The following is a 21,888-nucleotide window of genomic DNA, read 5'->3' as shown; positions in this document are numbered from 1 at the left end:
GCGCTCCACTTTCTGTCGGCCGTGAGACTGGTGCGTTGCAGGATCACATTGACTCATGATAAAAGCAGCGGGCCTGTTCGCCGGATTGAAAAATACTATTTCAGTTGATTACTGTGAAAAAAAAATACTATTTTGACAGAATATGAACAGTAATTTCATATCAGCCGAACACTGCCGCAGTCGTCGCTGGACACGCCACGCTAGGCCGTACCACGGGGCACATGGGGCTATGGCCCATGGCCCATGGGGGGCAGCTTTGGTATCTGAGTTTGGTTATTTTCTGATTCATAATTGGTTCAAAGTACATTGCATGTTAGTGTTCAGACATATCTATATGTGAAACGACAACAGAAAAGTAATATGTAATTCCAAGTTTTTGTATTTGTGAGATGTTTGTCTCACAAACCAATCAAACTGTTGTTTTCCTCAGCATCAATGGCAAAACTAGACGAGTAGTCTGAGGAGTTGCACCAGAAGTTTCTGGAGAAAATTTGTCAAAGAATTCATCAATGGCAAAGCTGCGTGCATCAATGGTTCAGCATCAAAGAATCTTGCACCTCTCTTGTTACAAAGAAAATTTGTCACAGTCCAAAAGGCATTGGTCCAGGAAGGCGAGCTCCTCGTGAGAGGGCCTGCCGTCATGACTGGTAACTAGCCAGGATCCCTATGAGATCCAAAGATGCATGATAAGCCGATGCTGCTCTGCAGCTGGATTCAGATTTTTTTTTTCTTTCTTTCTCTTCCTTTTTCAACTCAGGGTCTGTTTAGTTCCCCTCCAAAACGCCAATTTTTTCAAGATTTCCCATCACATCGAATCTTTGGACGCATGTATGAAGCATTAAATATAAATAAAAAATAAAACTAATTACACAGTTTAGACGAAATCCACGAGACGAATCTTTTAAGCCTAATTAGACTATGATTGGACACTAATTGTCAAATAACAACGAAACGCTACAGTAGCATTTTGCCAAAAAAATTGGCATCTAAACTGGCCCTAAAAAAATGTTGTGAAATGCAGGATATGTTGGCGACGAGGAGGCCAACGCTACTAGTTTTGATGCTGAAGGCTGGCTTAGGACTGGGGACCTTTGCTACATCGACCAGGACGGCTTCCTGTTCATGGTGGACAGGCTGAAAGAGCTCATCAAGTACAAGGGTTATCAGGTTAGTTACCAGTTTAATTTGGTCTTGTTTTCAAAGCACATGTCACCCTTGCACTTTCAGACTGATCTGGGTGATGTATTCATCGTTGTAGGTTCCACCTGCAGAGCTGGAGCTTGTCCTGCAGTCGTTGCCAGAAGTTATCGATGCCGCAGTCATGCTGTGAGTCCACTACAACACACACGTTGGCACAGTTGCAAAACATGCTCAGTTATATATCAGAAAGACATCGACCTTCCAACCCTTGTGTAGAAGCACAAGAAACTCCGCACGGCTTACCACAAGCAGGCGTTGCTCCATCTCGCCGGACAGACATCACTCCGCTGACATCTAGCCTGGTGTGCGTGCGCGCGTGTGTGTTCAGGCGCTGACATCTTTGATGCTGAACCATTGATGCACGCAGCTTTGTCATTGATGAATTCTTTGACAAATTTTCTCCAGAAACTTCTGGTGCAACTCCTCAGACTACTCGTCCAGTTTTGTCATTGATGCTGAGGAAAACAACAGTATGATTGGTTTGTGAGACAAACATCTCACAAATACAAAAAACTTGGAATTACATATTACTTTTCTGTTGTCGTTTCACATACAGATATGTCTGAACACTAACATGCAATGTACTTTGAACCAATTATGAATCAGAAAATAACCAAACTCAGATTTGACGAGGTGCCGCACCAATGCAAGGCGATCCGTCTGGGGCAGTGACGTGGTGGTGGATTGGTTATTCATGGAGAGTTCCTAGCAAGTAGCCACATTGAGCTCTGTTGTGTAGTCAGACTCCGCTTTGGAGATTGATTATAATTGGTTAATAACTAGTCCAAACTTAGCTAAAATATTTCGCATGTCCTTAAACCCGGCTTGATCCGCTTCTTTTTTCATCCGGAACAGTGTTTTTTCTCTCACAAATTCCTCCAGCATTCCTCCAAACCATCCAAATTTCTCCAGAATTCCTCCAAGCGAACAGGCCCTAACATTCCTATTAGCTCTTCTATTTATATATGTAGATATAATTTTAGCTATTTTTTAGATAATGGATTCAATAACCTGGCCTCTATATGCACGAAGGATATACACAACCAAAATGATACAAGAGCACTTAGTCTCACGTCTCAACAAAGAGGAGAACACACAACACAAAAGGAAAAAAAGAAACTATGACCTCGACGCATCCCTGCTCCCCGACATCCCATCCTGAAACGGCCAGATTCGGCGAGTGGAAGTCGTCAAGTCGCCGCAGCCCCTAGTGTGCCATCGCTGCGAACCTCCACTGGTGTCATCTTTATATGGTTCAAGTGAGGTGACACCACAAGTCGCCGCCTAAGGCCCACCCGCGCGCCCGCCTAGAGACGCGACGCGCGAAGCCTAGAGGACGTCCGCGCCGTCTAGGACTCTTGGTCCGCACAACAGGTCACCGGTAGCCTAACCCTAGCCCCCCACAGATCCCCGGTTGTCTTCTCATGGGGTGATCTGCCAGTGGCACGCCGCCTGAGGCCCGCTCGCTCGCCCGCCTGGAGGCCGCCCACGCCGTCTGGGACTCTATGTCCCCACAGCAAGTCACCGGCAGCCTAACCCTAGCACCCCAGAGCCCCCGCTTCTCATGGGTGATCTCCTGGCTGCGCACCGCCTGAGGCCCGCTCGCACACCTGCCTAAGACGCCCGCGGCCCCGGTCACCCGGCCACCTGAGTAATTACCTCTTGTATCAAACAGGTTCTAAATTATTAACTTGTACGTTAGCAATCAGTTAAATCTAGTATTTTATTTGGTCGTTAGAGCAATCAATCAATTTACTTTTGGTCCAGTGATGATAAACATGTCACCTGTGTTGGGTATGATGAATCTCGTTTTTATTAGTACTCATCAATCAAATGCTACTCCCTAAATACTACTCCCTCCGTTCTTTAATATAAGCCATATAGATTTCTAAAGAAAATTTTAAAATATAGGTATGTATCAGCTTCCACGCCGATTAGTTTTGAAACCTTCCCACCGTACATAGCACATGCCCCAACCAATCTCTTAAATTTAGGAAGCAATCTGATTGGGAGAGAGAAGATGGCCTGATTTTTTTTTCCTTGGTCTTACATCCTTTCTCAAGCCATGTGTTAATATTGGTGCTAAAAACTATATGGCTTATATTAAGTAACGAAGGAGTATCTGATTGCAGCGTGCCGTTCACGGAGCTCCAGTGGCCCTCTCTCCCCTCCCGGGGGCCCACACTCTGGTTTTTGTCATCGAGGAGCCTGTGCGTAGTACTGGGATACACAGTGGCTTTGAAGAAACCTGTCGTGATAAAAGCACTCCTACTAGGAATGCACATGGCGTGTGCAGCACCACCTCGCACGCTTCACCTCCGATCCATGACCTCTCCAGGAGTGAACAAAGGCAAAAACCCACCCACTGTCCCAGCAAGGAAGCGCCCCCCTCATTTCCATCCATGGACCATACCAGCTGGACTGTGCCCATCCGTGTTCTCTCGACTCGAGTCATGGCCAGTTGCCAGTTTCGTCCTGCATTCTCACTCTAGAGAGGTGCTGGGGTGGACATTGTCACTTTGGTACAACATCTCTAGCACTAGCATCAAAATTATGGTCTCTATGTTTGATTGAGAGTTTTTTCTTTTACTTTTTAGTATCCTATTTTTTTTCTAGTTTTCATGGCTCAAGTCCAACAAGAGCCCCTAAATTAGCTCCTACTAGTCCATCAACCCGTGCTCCCGCACGGGTTAACTTTAGATAAGCAATAGAAAACCCTATTTAATATATATTAACTAATAAAAATTTCTTCATATAACTAACTTTTATTTGAATTCAGAGTTACACATAGAGTTGACATTGGTAGGGATCATCGTGGCATAACTAATGATGTAACATTAATTTGATTCCAATGCTTGCCGTTTCCTTTTCCCTTTTTTGTGTCCCAGAATAGCTGACTCCGTGCAGTATATGGACATGTTGGATGTCCCTCTTTAGGAATGGATAAAAATATTACAATGTTAGTTTATCTGTGGACCTACAAATAAAAGTTAATAACATAACCGAGACTTGAATATTGAGATCCGTACCTTCAATTGTTTTCATAAGTTGTAGTCTTTGTTTGATTTGTCTGATGAAAATTTTTAGGTTAATGTGGAAGTCCATATCATAGATGTTTGGTTTGTCATTTGTTGGTTTCTGATCTTTTACTCATGAATAGATGTATCGACATAATTAAGTCATTGCTCTGACCTCCTTCACATATCACCGTTACATCTTTCAAATTATTTGATATGTATTTATTGCGCTGTTGCAAAGGAGATGGTAATATGATTATGTTTCCATCCTGATCAGAGGTTGTGCCACTTCTTTTGTAATCATCAGAGGAGGAGCATTGGTAGATTACCTTGTTGATCTTGGCAGCATCATTGTAGTTTCTTCTTTTCAAGGTCACGTGTGACAGCGTTGTGCGTTGATACGTCGTTCAAGCCTTGATGGTGTTTGCTTGTAGACCATATATATAAGGGACTTTGTGGATCCAATGTTCTAAACTTTAGTTGGCTAAAGTTAATGACTAAAACTTTTTACCACTTAGCTCACTTGTGTAGTTTAACGTTTTTTAGATCGGTTAAGTTTTAGACAACACTTTAGACCTCCTATTTGGAGTCTCAAGTTTATTTGCTAAACTTTGGACCATAGGATCCAAAGTTCCACACAGGGCCTTATTCTGATTTGATTCCACCATCGTCATATAGATTTGTTGCCAGATTGTTTGGCCAATGTGCCACCATATAATGAATAATAATTATAGGGTATGCACTGCTCTGTGGAGAAACTGCAAGTACCACCCTATAATAATGAATAATAATTATGTGTAGAGCACCATTCAAGTGTAGTGTTTTTTTTTTGGAAAAGTAAGTGTAGTGTTGTTGAGTCCTCACCATTCAAGTGTAGTTTTTTTTACGACAAAGGTGTAGTTTGTTGATTGTTCACCATTCAAGTGACGTTTGCGACGAGTATTGTATTTGGTCATTGGGTGCTGATTTTTTTTGGTCGGATGGTGATAAACATGCGGTAGATATAACCATTGTTTTCATAACTCGTCAAATTATACTAGTATGTACTACTAAACATGGTCTGATTGCAATCAGCCATAAGGCTGCCCCCTTCCCACTTTCGGTGGGCCGTGGGGCTCACACTCTAATTTTTTTTTTATCGGTATAACTTGAACGCACACACTCCGCACTCACACCACAGGCACACATGCGTGCCCGTCCGTACACACACAAAGAAGAGAACGCCTCCCATGCGCGGAAAACTCGTACACGTGCGTGTACCTTGAAAATTCTAAAAAATTTATAAAAAAAGATGCAATCACTAGGTTTTGAGCAGCGTTTCACTTGACAAACCACGGGCCCTTCGGGCCACACTCTGATTTTTTTGCTGCTATTAGACTGATGCGTTCAGTAGGGGTAGGAGCACCAGGATAGACAGTGACTTGTGATAAAGCAGTCCTCATGGGACTCGCCACGTTAGGCCATACCACATAGCACATGGGGCCATGGCCCATGGCCCATGGTGGACAGCCTTTTTTTTGGACGAATTGATGATGTGCCGCAAATGTGGTGGTGGATTGGGTTCTCATGGAGAGCTCGTAGCAGCGGTGGCATTGAGTTGTGTTGTACAGCGAGCGTGCACCACCTTAGACTCCGATCTTCTTGTTTGGAGCTTGGCTACGGTTAGTTATAACAATCAGTTAAAGACTTTTAAAAGAAAAAAAATTACAAAATTACAAAATTCTAGCTTTCTTTTATTTTTGTGCGTGTTTTTCGGCTAAAAGATTAGCCTAACTATTAGCTCTTCTGCTTTTCTTTTTCGAATTTAACAGTACAACACAGACACTCACAACGCACGCACATCCACCCCTATGAACATATGCATGTAAACCCTACCCTTAGGATCATCTTCAAGGACTGAGCCAGAAAATCCTCGAGATTGATGAAGTCACCATAGGCGTCTCGCTGTCGATGGAAACGTCGTCTACTATCGAAAGCACAACGCCGTTAAATCCTGAAAAATTCGCTCTCACGCAGAACCTGAGGTGCTATTGAGGGTCTTGTAAACACTAGTTTATACACTAGAGGTGATTTTAGCTATTTTTTAGGTAGCTAGCAATTAGCTCTAGTATCAAATAGCAGACCCTAACTTGTACGTTATGAATGAATTACAACTAATATTTTATCTGGTCGTTAGAGCAAAAAAAAAATCAATCAATTTACTTTGGGTCCAATGATGATAAACGTGTTACGTGTGGATGATTCTCGTGTTTATTAGTACTTATTATCAATCAATCTGATTGCAGCGTGCCGTTCACGGGGAGCTCCAGTGGTCCGCTCTCCCCTCCCGGAAGGGGGCACACTGATTTTTGTCATCGAGGTGCCTGTACGTTGTAGTACTAGGATCCACAGTAACTTTGAAGAAGCCTCGTCTCGTGATAAATAAAAGCAGTGGTCAGTGGTCACTGCACACTCCAGGATCCACGGGCACATGGGTGCGCAGCCTTTTGGTTTGGTTTGGGCCTTGTTTAGCGGCTAAATTTTTGGATACCGTAGCACTTTCGTTGTTATTTGATAATTAGTGTCTAATCATAGTTTAATTAGGCTTAAAAGATTCGTCTCGTGAATTTCGTCTAAACTGTGTAATTAGTTTTATTTTTTATTTATATTTAATGCTTTATGCATACGTCCAAAGATTCGATGTGACAGAGAATCTTGAAAAATTTTGTAAAATTTTGGGAACTAAACGCTACCTTGGTCTTTGGTGGATGAATTTGATTTGATGACGACGTGCACAGTGCCCATCCGTTCTTTCTCGAGTCATGCCAGTTTCATCCTGCGTTCTCACTCCAGGGAGGTGCTGGGGTGAGCATTGTCACTTTGTTACAGCATCTATACCAGTGGCATCTAAATTATGGTGTCTATGCTTGATTGAGTGTCTTTCCTTTACTTTTGAGAGTCCTATTTTTCTAGTTTTCATGGCTCAATTCTAATAGGAGCCCCTAAATCAGCTCCTATTCTTCTCTCTTTTCTTATTTTCATTCTATGTCCTATCTATTTGCCACATTAGAAATAGAAACAAAGTAATTATGACTTCATATAGAAGACTAATTCACATCAACAAATTCTAACATGCCAATTCAAAACTAAATTCGAAACTTTTAAAAGAACGAGAAACACATGGCTTAGTCAGACACCCTCCCTACGGTTAGGCCGGCTTTGAAAGTCGGCAAGGCCAGGTTCTCCTATTTCAGTGTACAAAACATAAACCTGCCTTAAGTCATGTTTCCCCAATCTGAATAAAAAACTATAAAACATGTACATTTTAATATGAATATGTTTCCTAGTGGCTTAAGACAACCACCTCTCTATATATACAATAGACTCATGGGTAATTGAGGTCTCCAATCAATTAAAATAAATCAATTTACCTTACTTTTTACTTCTTCAAACTCTAAACTTTTCCAACCCCAATTACTTGTTGTTCTGCGCTTTTCTCGATGAGCTTCGTAGATGATCTAGGAGGTTTTACTAGCAAATATGTTTCCAAATATGGTTTCTCGATGTTTTCTACTGGCCAATATATCCGAATATTCCAAACTGAGAAGACCAAACATCCGGTTCAACCTTTGATGGTCGAGAAGGGTTCCCAAACGCTGTGCACCTCCGCAGTGGTCATGTCTCGAGCTATCTCTGACGTGGTCTGCTGCACCAGATTCGCCACCCTCTTCACGCCCAACTTTCGTCTCTTGGCCTTCGACGGTACCCTCTCCCACCGCTCCTTCAGTTCAATATCTGGGCACTTTAAGCCCTTATCCTTGTACTTCTCCTCTAACACTGTGAACCACTCCTGGCCAGCTCGCAGTGGACCCACCTCTGCGCACACGAACTCCTCGAGCAAGTCCTGTGCGCATTGGTGCTTCGACAGTGCTCATAGAGCATCCTCCACCTCGCGTAGTTTGGACTTGGGGCTTATAAATATGACCCCAACCGAACAAACAAGTGTGAAAGAGCTGACGGAAGATACTAGGGGTGTTGATACACCACTTTGGTGCTCTCCATATGCATAGTGCTTAGTGATACACTTTATGATTAGCGTAGGTGTTTTACGAAGTGGTTAGGTTAGTTAGACCACTGCTCATATGTGCTTGCTCTAGGTTTAGGCCTGGTGTTTAGTGAGGTTTGCATATACCTCTTGCCTTTACGTGCTTGCGCGCATCATGTTTGTACTCGGCAGGGCTTGTAGTCTTGCAAGACCACACCAGGCGTGTTTATGGTATGTCCGACACCGTGTACCGGAGGGAACAAGGTCAGCGGTGTTTCGGTCAGAAGCTTGATAGTGGAGACGGCGGGGGAGCGGTCCGGGAGAGACTTGCCGGAAGGCACATCGGAGACTCACTTGTGTGTGGGGAGGGCCCGAGGCTATCCACAGAGTTACCCGACTGGGAACTTGGCCCTTGCGAGGGCTTCCTTGCAAGGGCCTCCAACGAGGACTAGAGGAAAGCTTGTGCGCTTCTTGATACCTCGATAAAAATATCGGAGTGATTGCCGGGTGTTTGCATCTCTACCTCATCTTTATCTTTCGCATTTACATGCTACCTTGGTTGTGTGTTTTACCTTTTATAGCTTAGTTGATAGACCAGTTGATAGAATTGGAACCTAGTTTGCATAACTTTTTTTGCGATAGAGATAACAACACACCTAGCAAAACTATAGTTGCACATTTAAATAGTTTACTTAATTGCATAGGTTTTGCTAAGGTTGGAAATTAGAGGCATAGTTAGAAATAGAGTTTTAAGTTGCCTGATTCACTCGCCCTCTTAGGTGTCACGGTACTTACAATCATAAAATAAATTATAGTTTTTAATTTTTATAAAAAGGTAAAACATAAATAGATATGTACCATTTCTGTCATTGTTTTTCATTAATATTTTATAGTATTTTTCTTGTGTTGTGACACACGGACATATTTGCTAGTCTTGTGAAAATATTGAATCAGCTCTGACAAAAATATTCGATCAATGAAAACTAATAATAAAAGAATGCAGCATCAATTTTCTTGTAAAACGTTGAATCAACAAAATAAATAAAGGAATGTTGCATAAACTTTTCTATCAAAATGGTGATTCCAAAATCAATGTCCAAAATAAAACCAGTCGGTGAACATGTCGTGAAAATGCTGAACCAACACCTAAATTTATTTTATACATGTGACGTCTCGCATGCAAAAGAAAAAATAGTATTGTATATACGGCATCAACTTTTCGAACAATCTATTCTGGTCTCTCCATAACAAATTACAGGTTACTTTAAATTTTTGGTACATATTTTGGTATATATATATATATATATATATATATATATATATATATATATATATATATATATATATATATATATATATATATATATATATAGGCATACGTTCTGTCTAAACACATAACAAAATAATGTACAAAAAAGTTAACACGACGGGGAGTAATTGAAATTTAGAAACGTGTCACGTGTGGTAAATATGATTCTAGCTTTTTAGTTAGGCCCTGTTTAGATCCCACCCAAAAACCAAAAATTTTCAAGATTCCTCGTCACATCAAATCTTGCGGCACATGCATGGAGCATTAAATGTAGGTAAAAAGAATAACTAATTGCACAGTTTGTCTGTAATTGACGAGACGAATCTTTTAAGCCTAAATAGTTTATAATTGGACAATTTTTGCCAAATACAAACGAAAATGCTACAGTAGTCAAAAGCTAAAAATTTTTGGAACTAAACGCGCCCTTATTACTACTCGTCATGAAAATGTGGTCTTATTGCACCCCGTGTATACGTGCCAAAGAGCGAGGTCCGGTGGCCCGTGCTCCACCACCGGAGGCCTCCCTCGGTGGCTTCGCGTTTCGGCTCGTGACCACTAGCGCCGCCCTGGGTCAGTCGCTGGGCGGTCATGTGACTGGGTCCGGCATGGGCATGCAGCATCTCCGGTCCGCTTCTCCACAAGCACCTTACAGCATTTACTGGAGTACGTACAGGTAGCTCCGACCAATCTTGCAGCACAAGGCAAAGCCCACTCACGACCCACGGCCCACACGCCGATGTTCCATACGATGGAGAGTACGTCAAGCCCTTTCTTGCTATGTCGAAACGTTAATCCATCTCTTACCAAAAGCCATTGAATTACGACGTATACCAAGGTCCAGGGGAAGGAGCAAAAATGCTTTGCCCAGATGCCAGATGCCAAAATGCCTTGCTCAGTAGGATGTAGACCCTCTGTCCAGCGGCGCTGCAGCACTTTCACCGTAACCTGATAAGCTTGTAAGTCAGAAAGCACAAGAGGTGAAACCTATTGATTGCCGACCGACTGCTTCAGCTGGGACACATGAAAAACAGGGTGGATGGCCGCCTGAGGGGGAAGCTCCAGTTTGTAGGCCACTTGCCCCTTGCCCGATCTTCTGCAAAACTTTAAATGGGCCAAAGAAGTTGAACGACAACTTGTTGTTTGCATGACGAGCCAGTGAAGTTTGGAAGTATTGCTGCAGCTTGAGAAATACCAGATCACCCACTGCAAAGGAACGCTCAGAGCGGCCCTTGTCTGCCTGACGCTTCATCCGGGTTTGAGGAGCAAGTGTTGTTTGACCAAAGGATGCATAAGTTCCCGGTCTTCTAGCCACTGATGCGATTCAGGCACAGGAGCAGCTTCGGCAAGATCATAACCCAGATGGCGGGGAGGAAATCCATACAACACTTCAAAAGGAGAGCGGCCGAGAGCTGAGTGGGTGGACGTGTTGTACCAGAACTAAGCGACAGCTATCCAGTTGCTCCAGGATGATGGGCAAGCATGAACAAAGCAGCGCAAGAATGTCTCGATGCACTGGTTAACCCAGATAGCGTTGAAGGAACCCGATGGAGGGAGACCCTCAATAAAATCCATGGTGAATTGGTGATCACCTCAAACGAAGCAGCGGGAATGGGAGAAGGATGGAGCAAACCTGGGTAGCGATCGAGTCCTGTCCGGCTTAGCCTGAAGGCAGGTAGCACAACTCTGAACAATTCCCACACTACAGATTTCATTCCTGGCCAGAAGAACAACTGTTTGATTCTGGCATAAGTAACAGGCGCCCCTGGGTGACCTCCAATAGAGCTAGCGTGGAGAGCCTGGAGAACTTAAGCTTGCACCGGTTTTTTTCGAACCCAATCAAATGCGACCCTTGTAGCGTATGACACCCTGCACTAGATTATACGGTGGGCGAGCATCAGGCTGTGCGGCCAGTTGAGACAGGAGGTCGATAGCATCAGGATCGGATTCATAGCCGACAACCACATCTGAAAGCCAGTGGTGCTGTATAGTGGAAACTGCTGCAAGCACATCAGAGTGACTGCGCCTAGAGAGAGCATCAGCGGCCACATTATCGGAGCCCTTGTGGTAAACCACTTTGTACTGCAAACCGAGAAGTCGTGAGAACACTTTCTGCTGCCAAGCTGTGTGCAGCCGCTGCTCGTTAAGATGAACCAAACTGTGGTGGTATGTATGAATCACGAACTCAGCCTGCAACAAGTAATGCCGCCAATGATCGACTGCCATGAGAATCGCCAAATACTCTTTCTCATGTACTGAAAGGCCTTGGTTCCGAGGGCTCAGAGCTTTACTCAGAAACGCGATAGGGTGCACGTTCTGTTGGAGGACAGCTCCCACGCCGGTTCCGGAGGCATCTGTTTCAGTATGGAACGGCAATGAGAAGTCAGGCAGAGCCAGCACATGTGCAGAGCAGAGCGCCTGTTTGAGCAGATCGAAGGCATGTTGGTGTTCAGTGGTCCAGACGAAGCATTGGTCCTTGTTGAGCAAGTCAGTTAAGGGCTTAGCAATAATGCCCAAGTGCTGCACGAACTTCCTGTAGTACACAGCAAGCCCCAAGAAACCACGAAGTGCTTTGACAGAGGAGGGAACTGGCCAGTCACGGACGTCTTGAATCTTTGTTGGGTCGGTAGACAGGCCCTTGCCACTGATCACATGCCCCAAGGAGTCCAGGCCGCTCTTGTCTGTGAGCATGACTGTTATAATAGTTTTTAACACTCTGCAGATGTTGTACATCTTTACCCATGAGCCGTGATTTACCCTTTCGTCCGAGGTGATCAGCCTCTTGACCCACTTTCAAGGAAGTAGGTCGGCAGGGTTCACTCTAAAGTCTTTCAAAGGTTCGTCTAACAACTCATGGCCTCTAGGTTTCTGTGGCCTACAGATGTAGGGCTCCCCTTTCGAAAGACACAATAACACGCAGCATGTACACTGATGGATAGAGACCGCACTACCTAACCCGGAACACACCCCATTTGCGCCATAAAGGTAACCTCTAACAAGCTAGAAAATATCCTCATACTTAACTAAAGCCAGAGCCATGTAGCGCTAATGGTTGGACTATAAATACTGGATGATCTCTTACAGATAAGTCCTTAGGGAGAGGAATCTAAAGCACCATAAAAACAGTCCAATGCTCTAGCCCCTGATTCCACGTTGCTAAAAAGCATATTTTAACGTTTATTGCATATACCATTAGTCACGTTACAAGAGCATGGTTATTTATTTTGAGCACTAGCATAATACTACCCAATGCAAATCACCCATGGTGTCCATGTACAAGATATCAAATAGCTAGGATATCCTTACACGTAACAAGGTAGACACATGCATCATGAATTAATAGTAATTAAAAAGTGAATAGGTAATAAGGATGACCCCATGCTATACTTGCCTTAAACACTTGCTCAACTCTCACACCATCAGCTTTCGGTCATCACCTTCTCATCATCGACGCCCACAAACGATTCTCGTCTACTCGTAGCATGCACCACCGATAGACAAACATACAAGCAAACAAATAAAAGCAACTAAGAACATTACACCACATGAGACAAAACAACGTACTAAAGAGAGCTCGTTACTACAGTCGAGAGAACGCAAGAAACGCACCAAACTATCGTTAAAAAGAAACGGTTCAGATTAGATAAATCATAATTTAGTTTAGAAATGGAGTTTAAGCTAGTCATATTTTATTTACAAATATCTCGATATCATTTATGCTAATTAAACTTTAACTTGCAAAAGCAAAGTAACATATGAGAGCATCTATACGAGTCTATTATATGTAGCGTGTCTAAACAAAGTAAATTATAATTTAAAAGCATATTAATGTTAGTAACTAGTCACATTAATATTTATGTATAAAATTCCAAAAATAAAACCTATATTGATTTTAATTATAAAACTAGTTTAATTGAACATTAATAAAATTAATATCTAATTATGAACATATAGACATGTGATATGATAAGCGCTGCTGATAGGTCGTAGATCACAGTGATTTGGAACTAACGCGATAGGGTGCCCGTTCTGTTGGAGGACAGCTCCCACGCCGGTTCCGGAGGCATCAGTTTCAATATGGAACGGCAATGAGAAGTCAGGCAGAGCCAGCACATGTGCAGAGCAGAGCGCCTGTTTGAGCAGATCGAAGGCATGTTGGTGTTCAGTGGTCCAGACGAAGCATTGGTCCTTCTTGAGCAAGTCAGTTAAGGGCTTAGCAATAATGCCAAAGTGCTGCACGAACTTCCTGCAGTACCCAGCAAGCCCCAAGAAACCACGAAGTGCTTCGACAGAGGAGGGAACTGGCCAGTCACGGACGGCTTGAATCTTTGTTGGGTCGGTAGACAGTCCCTTGCCACTAATCACATGCCCCAAGTAGTGAATGCACTGAAGAACCTGACTGAGGTGAGCGATATGCTCCTCGAAGGTAGCGCTGTACACTAGAATGTCGTCAAAGAACACAATGACGAATTTCCGCAGACCGTGATGTTCATGGCCCCCTGAAATGTGCCTGGCGTGCCGGTGAGGCCAAACGCCATCATTGTGAACTCGTACTAGCCCAGGTGAGTCTGGAATGCTGTTTTCTGCTCTTCGCCCGGCTTCAACAGAATTTGATGAAATCCAGCCCGCAGATCAAGAGTGGAGAACCACTTGGCATTGGTGAGTTTATCCATAAGCTGATCGAAGACAGGTACAGGGAACTTGGACTTCCTTGTCAATGCATTGAGGTGACGGGAGTCGATGCAGAAACGGTATGTGCCGTCTTTCTTCTGAACCAACAACACAGGGGAAGAAAAGGAGCTGGAACTGGGACGAATCAGACCCTGGGACAGCATCTCTTGTACTTGCCTTTCGATTTCGTCCTTCAACTTAGGCGGGTAACGATACGGCCTGATGAACACGGGTTGTGCTCCTGGAATGAGAGGAATCTCATGGTTACATGCCCGGGACGGAGGCAGGGCTGTAGGTAGTTTGAACACGTCCTCGAACTCATGGAGCAGACCCTGAATTTCAGGTGGCAAGGGCAGACTGTCAGCAGGTTATGCGTCCGATGATGCAGCCGTGTCAACATGAAGCAAAATATGTTCAGGAGCGTCTTCAGTAAGACCCTGCAAGTACTTGAGTCTGTCCTTCATACGGAATGGACAACCACTTCTGTCCCCAGTGTACATGCATGGGGCTGGAAGGCTCGAGCCAGTCCATGCCACCACATCAAATACTTCGAGTGGCAGCACCTTGAAATCCGACTGAAAAGAGCACGGTCCTACAGACCAACTGACATGACGAAGCAATTGGGAGCACTGAAGGATACCACCCCCGGCAATCTGAACCGACGCAGACAATGGAACAGTAGAAACTGACGGCAGCCTTTTTAGAAAAGGAAATATATTAATATCCCAGCTTCTGCATCGACCAATGCATATGGTTGTTCCTTATTACAAACAAGAGTAAACAGTTTAGGGAATCTAAAAAATAAAGCTTTGAGCCATAGTGAAAACAAATAACGTTTCCAAAAACCACAACTAAAAAGCAAGTCTATTTCTAAATCGGCAGCCGTGTCTTGCAAACACCTCCATCACGATTATCTCAATAGTCCTGCATCCCATCGTCATCATATGGCGATCCTCCTCCTTCTGTAGCAGGATCAGGACGTGGTCCAGTAAGCCCCCTGAAGATAACCTGCAAATAAGATGGTGCTAGGACCTTGTCAAACACGATGTCATTCCGAGTTAGTCATATCGCCCAACAAATTGCACTTACACCCACAAGAATATGAGATTTTAGTTTCCTATTTATCCCTTCTAAACAGCCTGTAAACAAAATATGTACACTAGTTGGAGGTATTAGATTAAAAGAAACATGAATAGTTCTCCACATAAATTTAGCAAAATGACAGTCAAGGAGTAAATGTTGTATAGACTCGTTTGAAGAACAGAAACAACACTTCCTATCTCCTTGCCATTGCAGTCGTACTAAATTATCCTTTGTTAAGATTACTCCCTTGTATAAATACCACATAAAGACTTCGATTTTGAGATGTAGTTTAAGTTTCTAGATTAATGTGTTATATGGTATAGCTTCTGCTCCTAATAAGGCTTTGTATATGGATTTGACTGAAAACAGCCCATTCTGATGTAGCCCCCACACAAAGCGGTATCAGTAGTTTGTTAGTTGTACATCTGCAACCATAGCCACCACATCGTGCCACGCTTGCAAGTTAACATCCATCAGAGATCTCCTGAAAGCTACATTATTTAACGGTGTCATAGACAACACTGATCTTACAGACGCATTTTTTCTCCTCACGATATTATATAGTGCAGGAAAGAGCGATTTTAGTGGGCACGGTCTTATCCACGAATCCTCCCAAAATTGCACTTGAGACCCATTACCTAGATCAGTCCCCGGGCATATATTGAACCTATGTCAAAGTTTTGTCCCTTAGATATTTATTCCTAAGCAATTGTTTCCAAACTCCGTCTCCATTCATCAATTTAAAAAGCCATTTGCTTAAGAGACACTTATTGTGAACATCTAAATTTAGGACTCCCAACCCTCCTTGGTCTTTGGTGTACATACTACCTCCCACTTAGTCAATCTATATTTTTTCTTGTGTCCATCACTCTACCAAAAAATCATAATCTAAAATAATCCAACTTCTTCAAAACGTCTCTAGGTATTTCAAAAAAGGACATCATGAACATGGGAGGACTACTCAAAACAGACTTAATTAGAACAAGCCTCCCTCCTACCGACAACATCTTACTCCTCCAATGGTTCAGTCTCTTTTGAAATCATTCTTCAACATGTTTCCAGTCCTTATTCATGAGTTTTCTATGGTGCATAGGAATTCCTAGGTATCTAAACGGAACGACCCTACATTACACCCAAAAATTTGTGCATACTCGTTTTGATTGGCTTTGGCTGCTCAGTAGCAAAACATTTCGCTCTTATGGAAATTGATCTTGAGTCCTGATAACTGTTCAAAAGCACAAAGCAAGAGCTTCATGTTTTTGGCCCTCTCTAGATCATTGTCCATAAAGATAACAGTGTCATCCGCTTACTGACGGACCGAAAGTGTCATTCCCAGTTTTCCAAAGAAAACCAAGCTCGCCATATGTGTGCCCAGGAAGTCCACACATACAACGACAGAATAGAAAATATCGGAAACAATGTTATATATAGCTATATTAACACTTATATCAAAGTATCATAGAACGGTAACTAATATTCAGGCTCCATTCTTCTCAGGGACGGCTAACTGGGGGTTCCATATGACAAGCGCTTCTATCAGCCTTCTAGGAAGTCCTGTGTGTCGTCATCAATCTTCTAAGCAACTTTACTACAGTCTAGGGGTGTGGGGAAATAGCAAGGATGAGCACATGTCGTACTCAGCAAATATAACAAGGGGTTCAGGAGGCTCAAAAGGTTTGACACGGTTTACTGCAATTAGATTTTAGTGAGTCAAGTTTTAGCAATTGAGTAGCAACAATTTTAGCATAAGCCTCAAATAACCGCATGATCATGTAAACATAAATAATGTATAGCATAAAAGGCAATCATTAGTGAACATCTTTATCATCAGTATCATCAGTGTTCATCATCTATTCAGTAAGGAGTCCAGGCCGCTCTTGTCCATGAGCACGACTGTTATAACAGTTTTTAATACTATGCAGATGTTGTACATCTTTACCCATGAGCCGTGATTTATCCTTTCGCCCGAGGTGATCAGCCTCTTGACCCACTTCCAAGGAAGGTCAGCAGGGTTCACTATGAAGTCTTTCAAATGTTTGTCTAACAAGTTAGGGCCGCTAGATTTCTGTGGCCTGCAGATGTAGGGCTCCCCTTCCGAAAGGCACAATAACGCACAGACTATACACTGACAGACAGAGGCCGCACTATACCCAACCCGGAACACACCCCATTTGCGCCATAAAGGTAACCTCTAACAAGCTAGAAAAGGTCCTCATACTTGACTAAAGCCAGAGCCATGTAGCGCTCATGGTTGCACTATAAGTCCCGGATGATCTCTTACAAATAAGTCCCTAGGGAGTGGAATCTAGAGCACCATAAAAACAGCCCAATGCTCTAGCCCCCTGATTCTATGTTACTAAAAAGCATATTTTAACGTTTATTGCATATACCATTAGTCATGTTACAAGATCATGGTTATTTATCTTGAGCACTAGCATAATACTACCCAATGCAAATCACCCATGGTGTCAAGGTACAAGATATCAAATAGCTAGGATATCCTTACAGGTAACAAGGTAGACACATGCATCATGAATTAATAGTCATTAAAAAGTGAATAGGTAACAAGGATGACCCCATGCTATACTTGCCTTAAACACTTGCTCAACTCTCACACCATCAGCTTTCGGTCATCACCTTCTCATCATCGACGCCCACAAACGATTCTCGTCTACTCGTAGCACGCACCACAGATAGACAAACATACAAGCAAATAAATAAAATCAACTAAGAACATTACACCACATGAGACAAAACAACGTACTAAAGAGAGCTCGTTACTACGGTCGAGAGAACGCAAGAAACGCCGATAACGAAACTATCGTTAAAAAGAAACGACTACTAGGAATTTTACTATATTATAAAAGAGACAACTACGAGCTTGATTTATTTTAATTAAACAAAGTCATGCAGAAGTTATTAGTTCAGATGAGACAAATCATAATTTAGTTTAGAAACGGAGTTTAAGCTTGTCATATTTTATTTACAAATATCCTGATATCATTTATGCCGATTAAACTTTAACTTGCAAAAGCAAAGTAACATATGAGAGCATCTATACAAGTCTATTATATGTAGCGTGTTTAAACAAAGTAAATTATAATTTAAAAGCATATTAATGTTAGTAACTAGTCACATTAATATTTATGTATAAAATTCCAAAAATAAAACCTATATTGATTTTAATTATAAAACTAGTTTAATTGAACATTAATAAAATTAATATCTAATTATGAACATATAGACATGTGACATGATAAGCGCCGCTGATAGGTCGTAGATCACAGTGATTTGAAACTAACGCGGCAAAGGAACTGAAACTGATCTAAAACAGATAAGATGTGAAGGACAAGTGCACGTAGGGTTGCCTTGCTTTGCCCTTCTGCATTGCATGGCGAGCTGTGTTCTCTAGACGATGAATGTGCAAAAACTACAGGTGGGCAGGAGCATACGTACAGATGCATGCATATGCACTTGGTGCATTTACTGCACATACCTTGCACGTTGTACAGAAGGCGTGTCTTGATTACCTGCCTGGCAGTGAAGAAATGGGCTTTGAGGGTTGGTTGAAAAATGAGATATATTATTTATTTTCGAAATTAATTAATTTTATAAATAAAATAATTCTGAAAAAGTCCAGAATTGATATTTAAGCCACGAAAAATACTCCGAGACCTCGGAACATTTAGGGAAAATTCCCAGAGATACTTTGGAACATGATGAACCCAAATAAAGTATTTGAAGCTCATGAAAAGATATTTTGGAGCATCTAAAAATTAGATTATGCTTACAGAAAAATGAAAAAAGATACTAGAAAAAGCCAAAAAAATTCCCGAGAAATTTTTAGAGATAGGCCGATGGATTATGAACTCAAAGAAGTGATTTGGAGCACAAGAAAAAGGATCTTGAGAAACTCCAAACGAGAGGATGGAGTTGAGAAACAATGAATTTGATTTCAGAAAAAGATGGGGACAGACCGGATTAAAGATAAATCTTACTAAACGCGTCTTGAAAATTTTACTCACTCACCACAGAAAGTCATGCAACAAGAAACATCACATCAAGCAAAAACCATCAAATTAATTTAAAAAAGATTGAAAATTCACATTTTCTATAACTAAATTTGCACTACCATAAACTAAACTTGGGAAATTTTATATCAACATTGAAATCATTTATTTTATTTAGTGTTTTCTATGCACAACCCAAAATCAGAAATTTTGAGGTGTGACGGAAAGTCCCTCATCTACCAAATGCGGAATAACCCCTTGGATTTGTTCAGCCTCTTTAGCTCGTTAAATAAGGATAGCCAACATGTCAACCACTATATTAAACATGATTGGAGATAATGAATTCCCCTAACGCACTCCTTTCCTCGTTTGGAAATAATGGCCTATATTATCATTGACCTTTACTGCAACACTCCCTCTAGACATGACTTTTGAAATCCATTCACACCAAGTTGGTGAGAATCATGCAGAGTTGATGAAAGAGGATGAGCTGCCCGAATCAACCCGGATTTGAACTGGAATGTCCGCAACTGTTCCCACCAATTTGACTGTGCGAGAAGCAGGAATACCAGAGATAGCTGCCTTGGAGATAGCCAAACAGAGTTGCTCCGTGGCTTCAGTCGGTTCTGACTCCTCGACGGATTCCTCTTCTTCATCGGTACAAAATTCCCAGAATGCTTACGCTGCATGAAGAACTTCGGGAGCGCACTGATGATCCTTGCTCCACTTGGTATTACATTTGAAACAAAGACCCAAGGCTTGACGATAAGACTTAATTGCATCCAACTTGGAGTCAGTCGGCGTAGCCACAGGTGGAGAGGTCTTGTCCGCACTCGCCACAGCTGGAGTGGAAGGAGTCACACGAACAGTGGACGATGACTTGGGCGATGGAGACCAATCACCACTACGGTGTACCCGGGGATGGGGCACCAGGTTCGCCTCTTCCTATAACATAGCAAGAGTGCAAGCAGTATCCAAATCGAGAGGCCGTAATACAAGCACAATAGCTTTGATGTCATGACGAAGACCATCGCTAAACCTCATAGTGAAGTACATGGGATCGGTATTAGAAGAATAAGCTGCCAGCTGGTCGACTAATTCGGTGAATTGGGCAATATATTCGGTGACAAAGGAAGTTTGCTTGACATGGCATAATTGGCGAAGGAGGAGCTCTTTTTGATCGCGGTCGAAACAATCGTGGAGAAGGTGGCAGAAACCGGCCAATCAGAGAAATCAAGGGTGGACTCGATGGATTGGAACCAACATGCTAGAGCTTTGTCGAGATGTTGCTTAGCGATGCGGATCTACATGGTACTAGGGAGACTATACATGTCAAAATAGTCCTCACACAAGGAGCGCCATAGGCGAGGGTTGTCCCTATTGAAGCGAGGGAAGGAAAGCTTAGGAAGGCGACCTGTATGCTGTGGAGCGGTGGGTTGAGCGGCAACGAACGGGTCAGGGGGACGCTGATGCTGTGGAGGCACGAGACGCGGTGGAGGGTGAGCGGGAGGGTGGGCTGGCTGTTTGAAGGCTGGAAGGGGAGGTGGAGGCGGCTTTGGGTTAACAAACATCGGCGGAGTAGTATGAAGAGGCGTGGGAGGACACGTACCCTTGGCCGGGACGTGTGTCCAGGTCGTGATGACCCCGGAACCCACATCCCGTGTAGTCGATTCGGCACAGTGCCCATCAGGCGGTTTGGCAACGAGTCCCGCCGAGGATGGCGCGGCCGCCGTGGGTGATGCCGCGAAAATCTCAGGGTGGTGCGCCATTGCGTCGAAAACACCTGGCGGTCGTGCGGTTTGGTGAACTTCTGGACCTGCAACTTGATGTCGTCTAGCACACCCTCAATGTCGGGGCGCCACGCGATGAAGTCCGCGGTCGTCACGGCCGTCCTTGGCGTCGGTGACATAGATGGCCTCCAGATCCCAGATGCGCTGGGCGTAGTCGGCGTCGTGGTCAACATAGTTTGCCTCTAGGGACGCGAGGCGCTGCTTGACGGTCGCGGCGATGGGGTCGACGTGGATCGACTCCAGCCTAACAACGCGTTCCTCTAGCGCCGTGGTGGTGGCCGCCATCTCGGTGAAGCATGACTCGATGGTGGCGGCATGGGTGGCAATCTCGCGGTCCCGATCGGTGTAGCGGGTGTGGAGCTCGTCAAAGCGCTGATTCATGGTTTCGAGGACGAGCTGCAGAGCCGGATCCATGGCGCCTCGAGCTCGTTGTAGCCGGGTAAAGTGGTGGTGGTCCAGATCGACGAGTCTCTGATACCAATCGTAAGAACCAGCAATAGATTGGAGGGATTGGGGAAGCAAGGAATCAGGGTAGGTAGCACGAAGGAGTTCAGGGTAGCCAGCAGCCGGAAGAACGAGGACAGCTCTTGGCCGAGTTCAGAGTTTGTTCAGGTTTTGGTTCTTACATGATGATTCCCTCGTCTCACAGACTAAGCCTATATATTCATTACATTACTTGGACCATTCTGGACCGGAAGCGCGCACACTGGGCTTGTGGGCTCTCTTGCTTCTGGGCGCGGACAACTCGGCTCGGGAGGACCCGCCCTGGGCTTCAGTCTTCTCCTGG

At 43.5% G+C, this 21,888-nt stretch overlaps 1 protein-coding gene across 1 annotated transcript; it reads left to right on the top strand.

Moving 5' to 3' along the window:
- The first annotated feature begins 436 nt into the window (after positions 1 to 436).
- LOC136511534 (4-coumarate--CoA ligase-like 7) lies at positions 437 to 1,518 on the top strand. Its single transcript, XM_066505574.1, has 3 exons — positions 437 to 647; positions 1,022 to 1,167; positions 1,259 to 1,518. The coding sequence occupies exons 1-3, from the start codon at positions 641 to 643 to the stop codon at positions 1,328 to 1,330; spliced, it is 225 nt and encodes a 74-aa protein (XP_066361671.1). The 5' UTR covers positions 437 to 640; the 3' UTR covers positions 1,331 to 1,518.
- Positions 1,519 to 21,888: the final 20,370 nt, after the last annotated feature.

The sequence above is a fragment of the Miscanthus floridulus genome, chromosome 16 (assembly GCF_019320115.1).
Source record: "Miscanthus floridulus cultivar M001 chromosome 16, ASM1932011v1, whole genome shotgun sequence".
Taxonomy (NCBI): Eukaryota; Viridiplantae; Streptophyta; class Magnoliopsida; order Poales; family Poaceae; genus Miscanthus; species Miscanthus floridulus.
The sequence above is the reverse complement of the archived record's forward strand: the minus strand, read 5'-3'. Positions and strand labels throughout refer to the sequence as shown.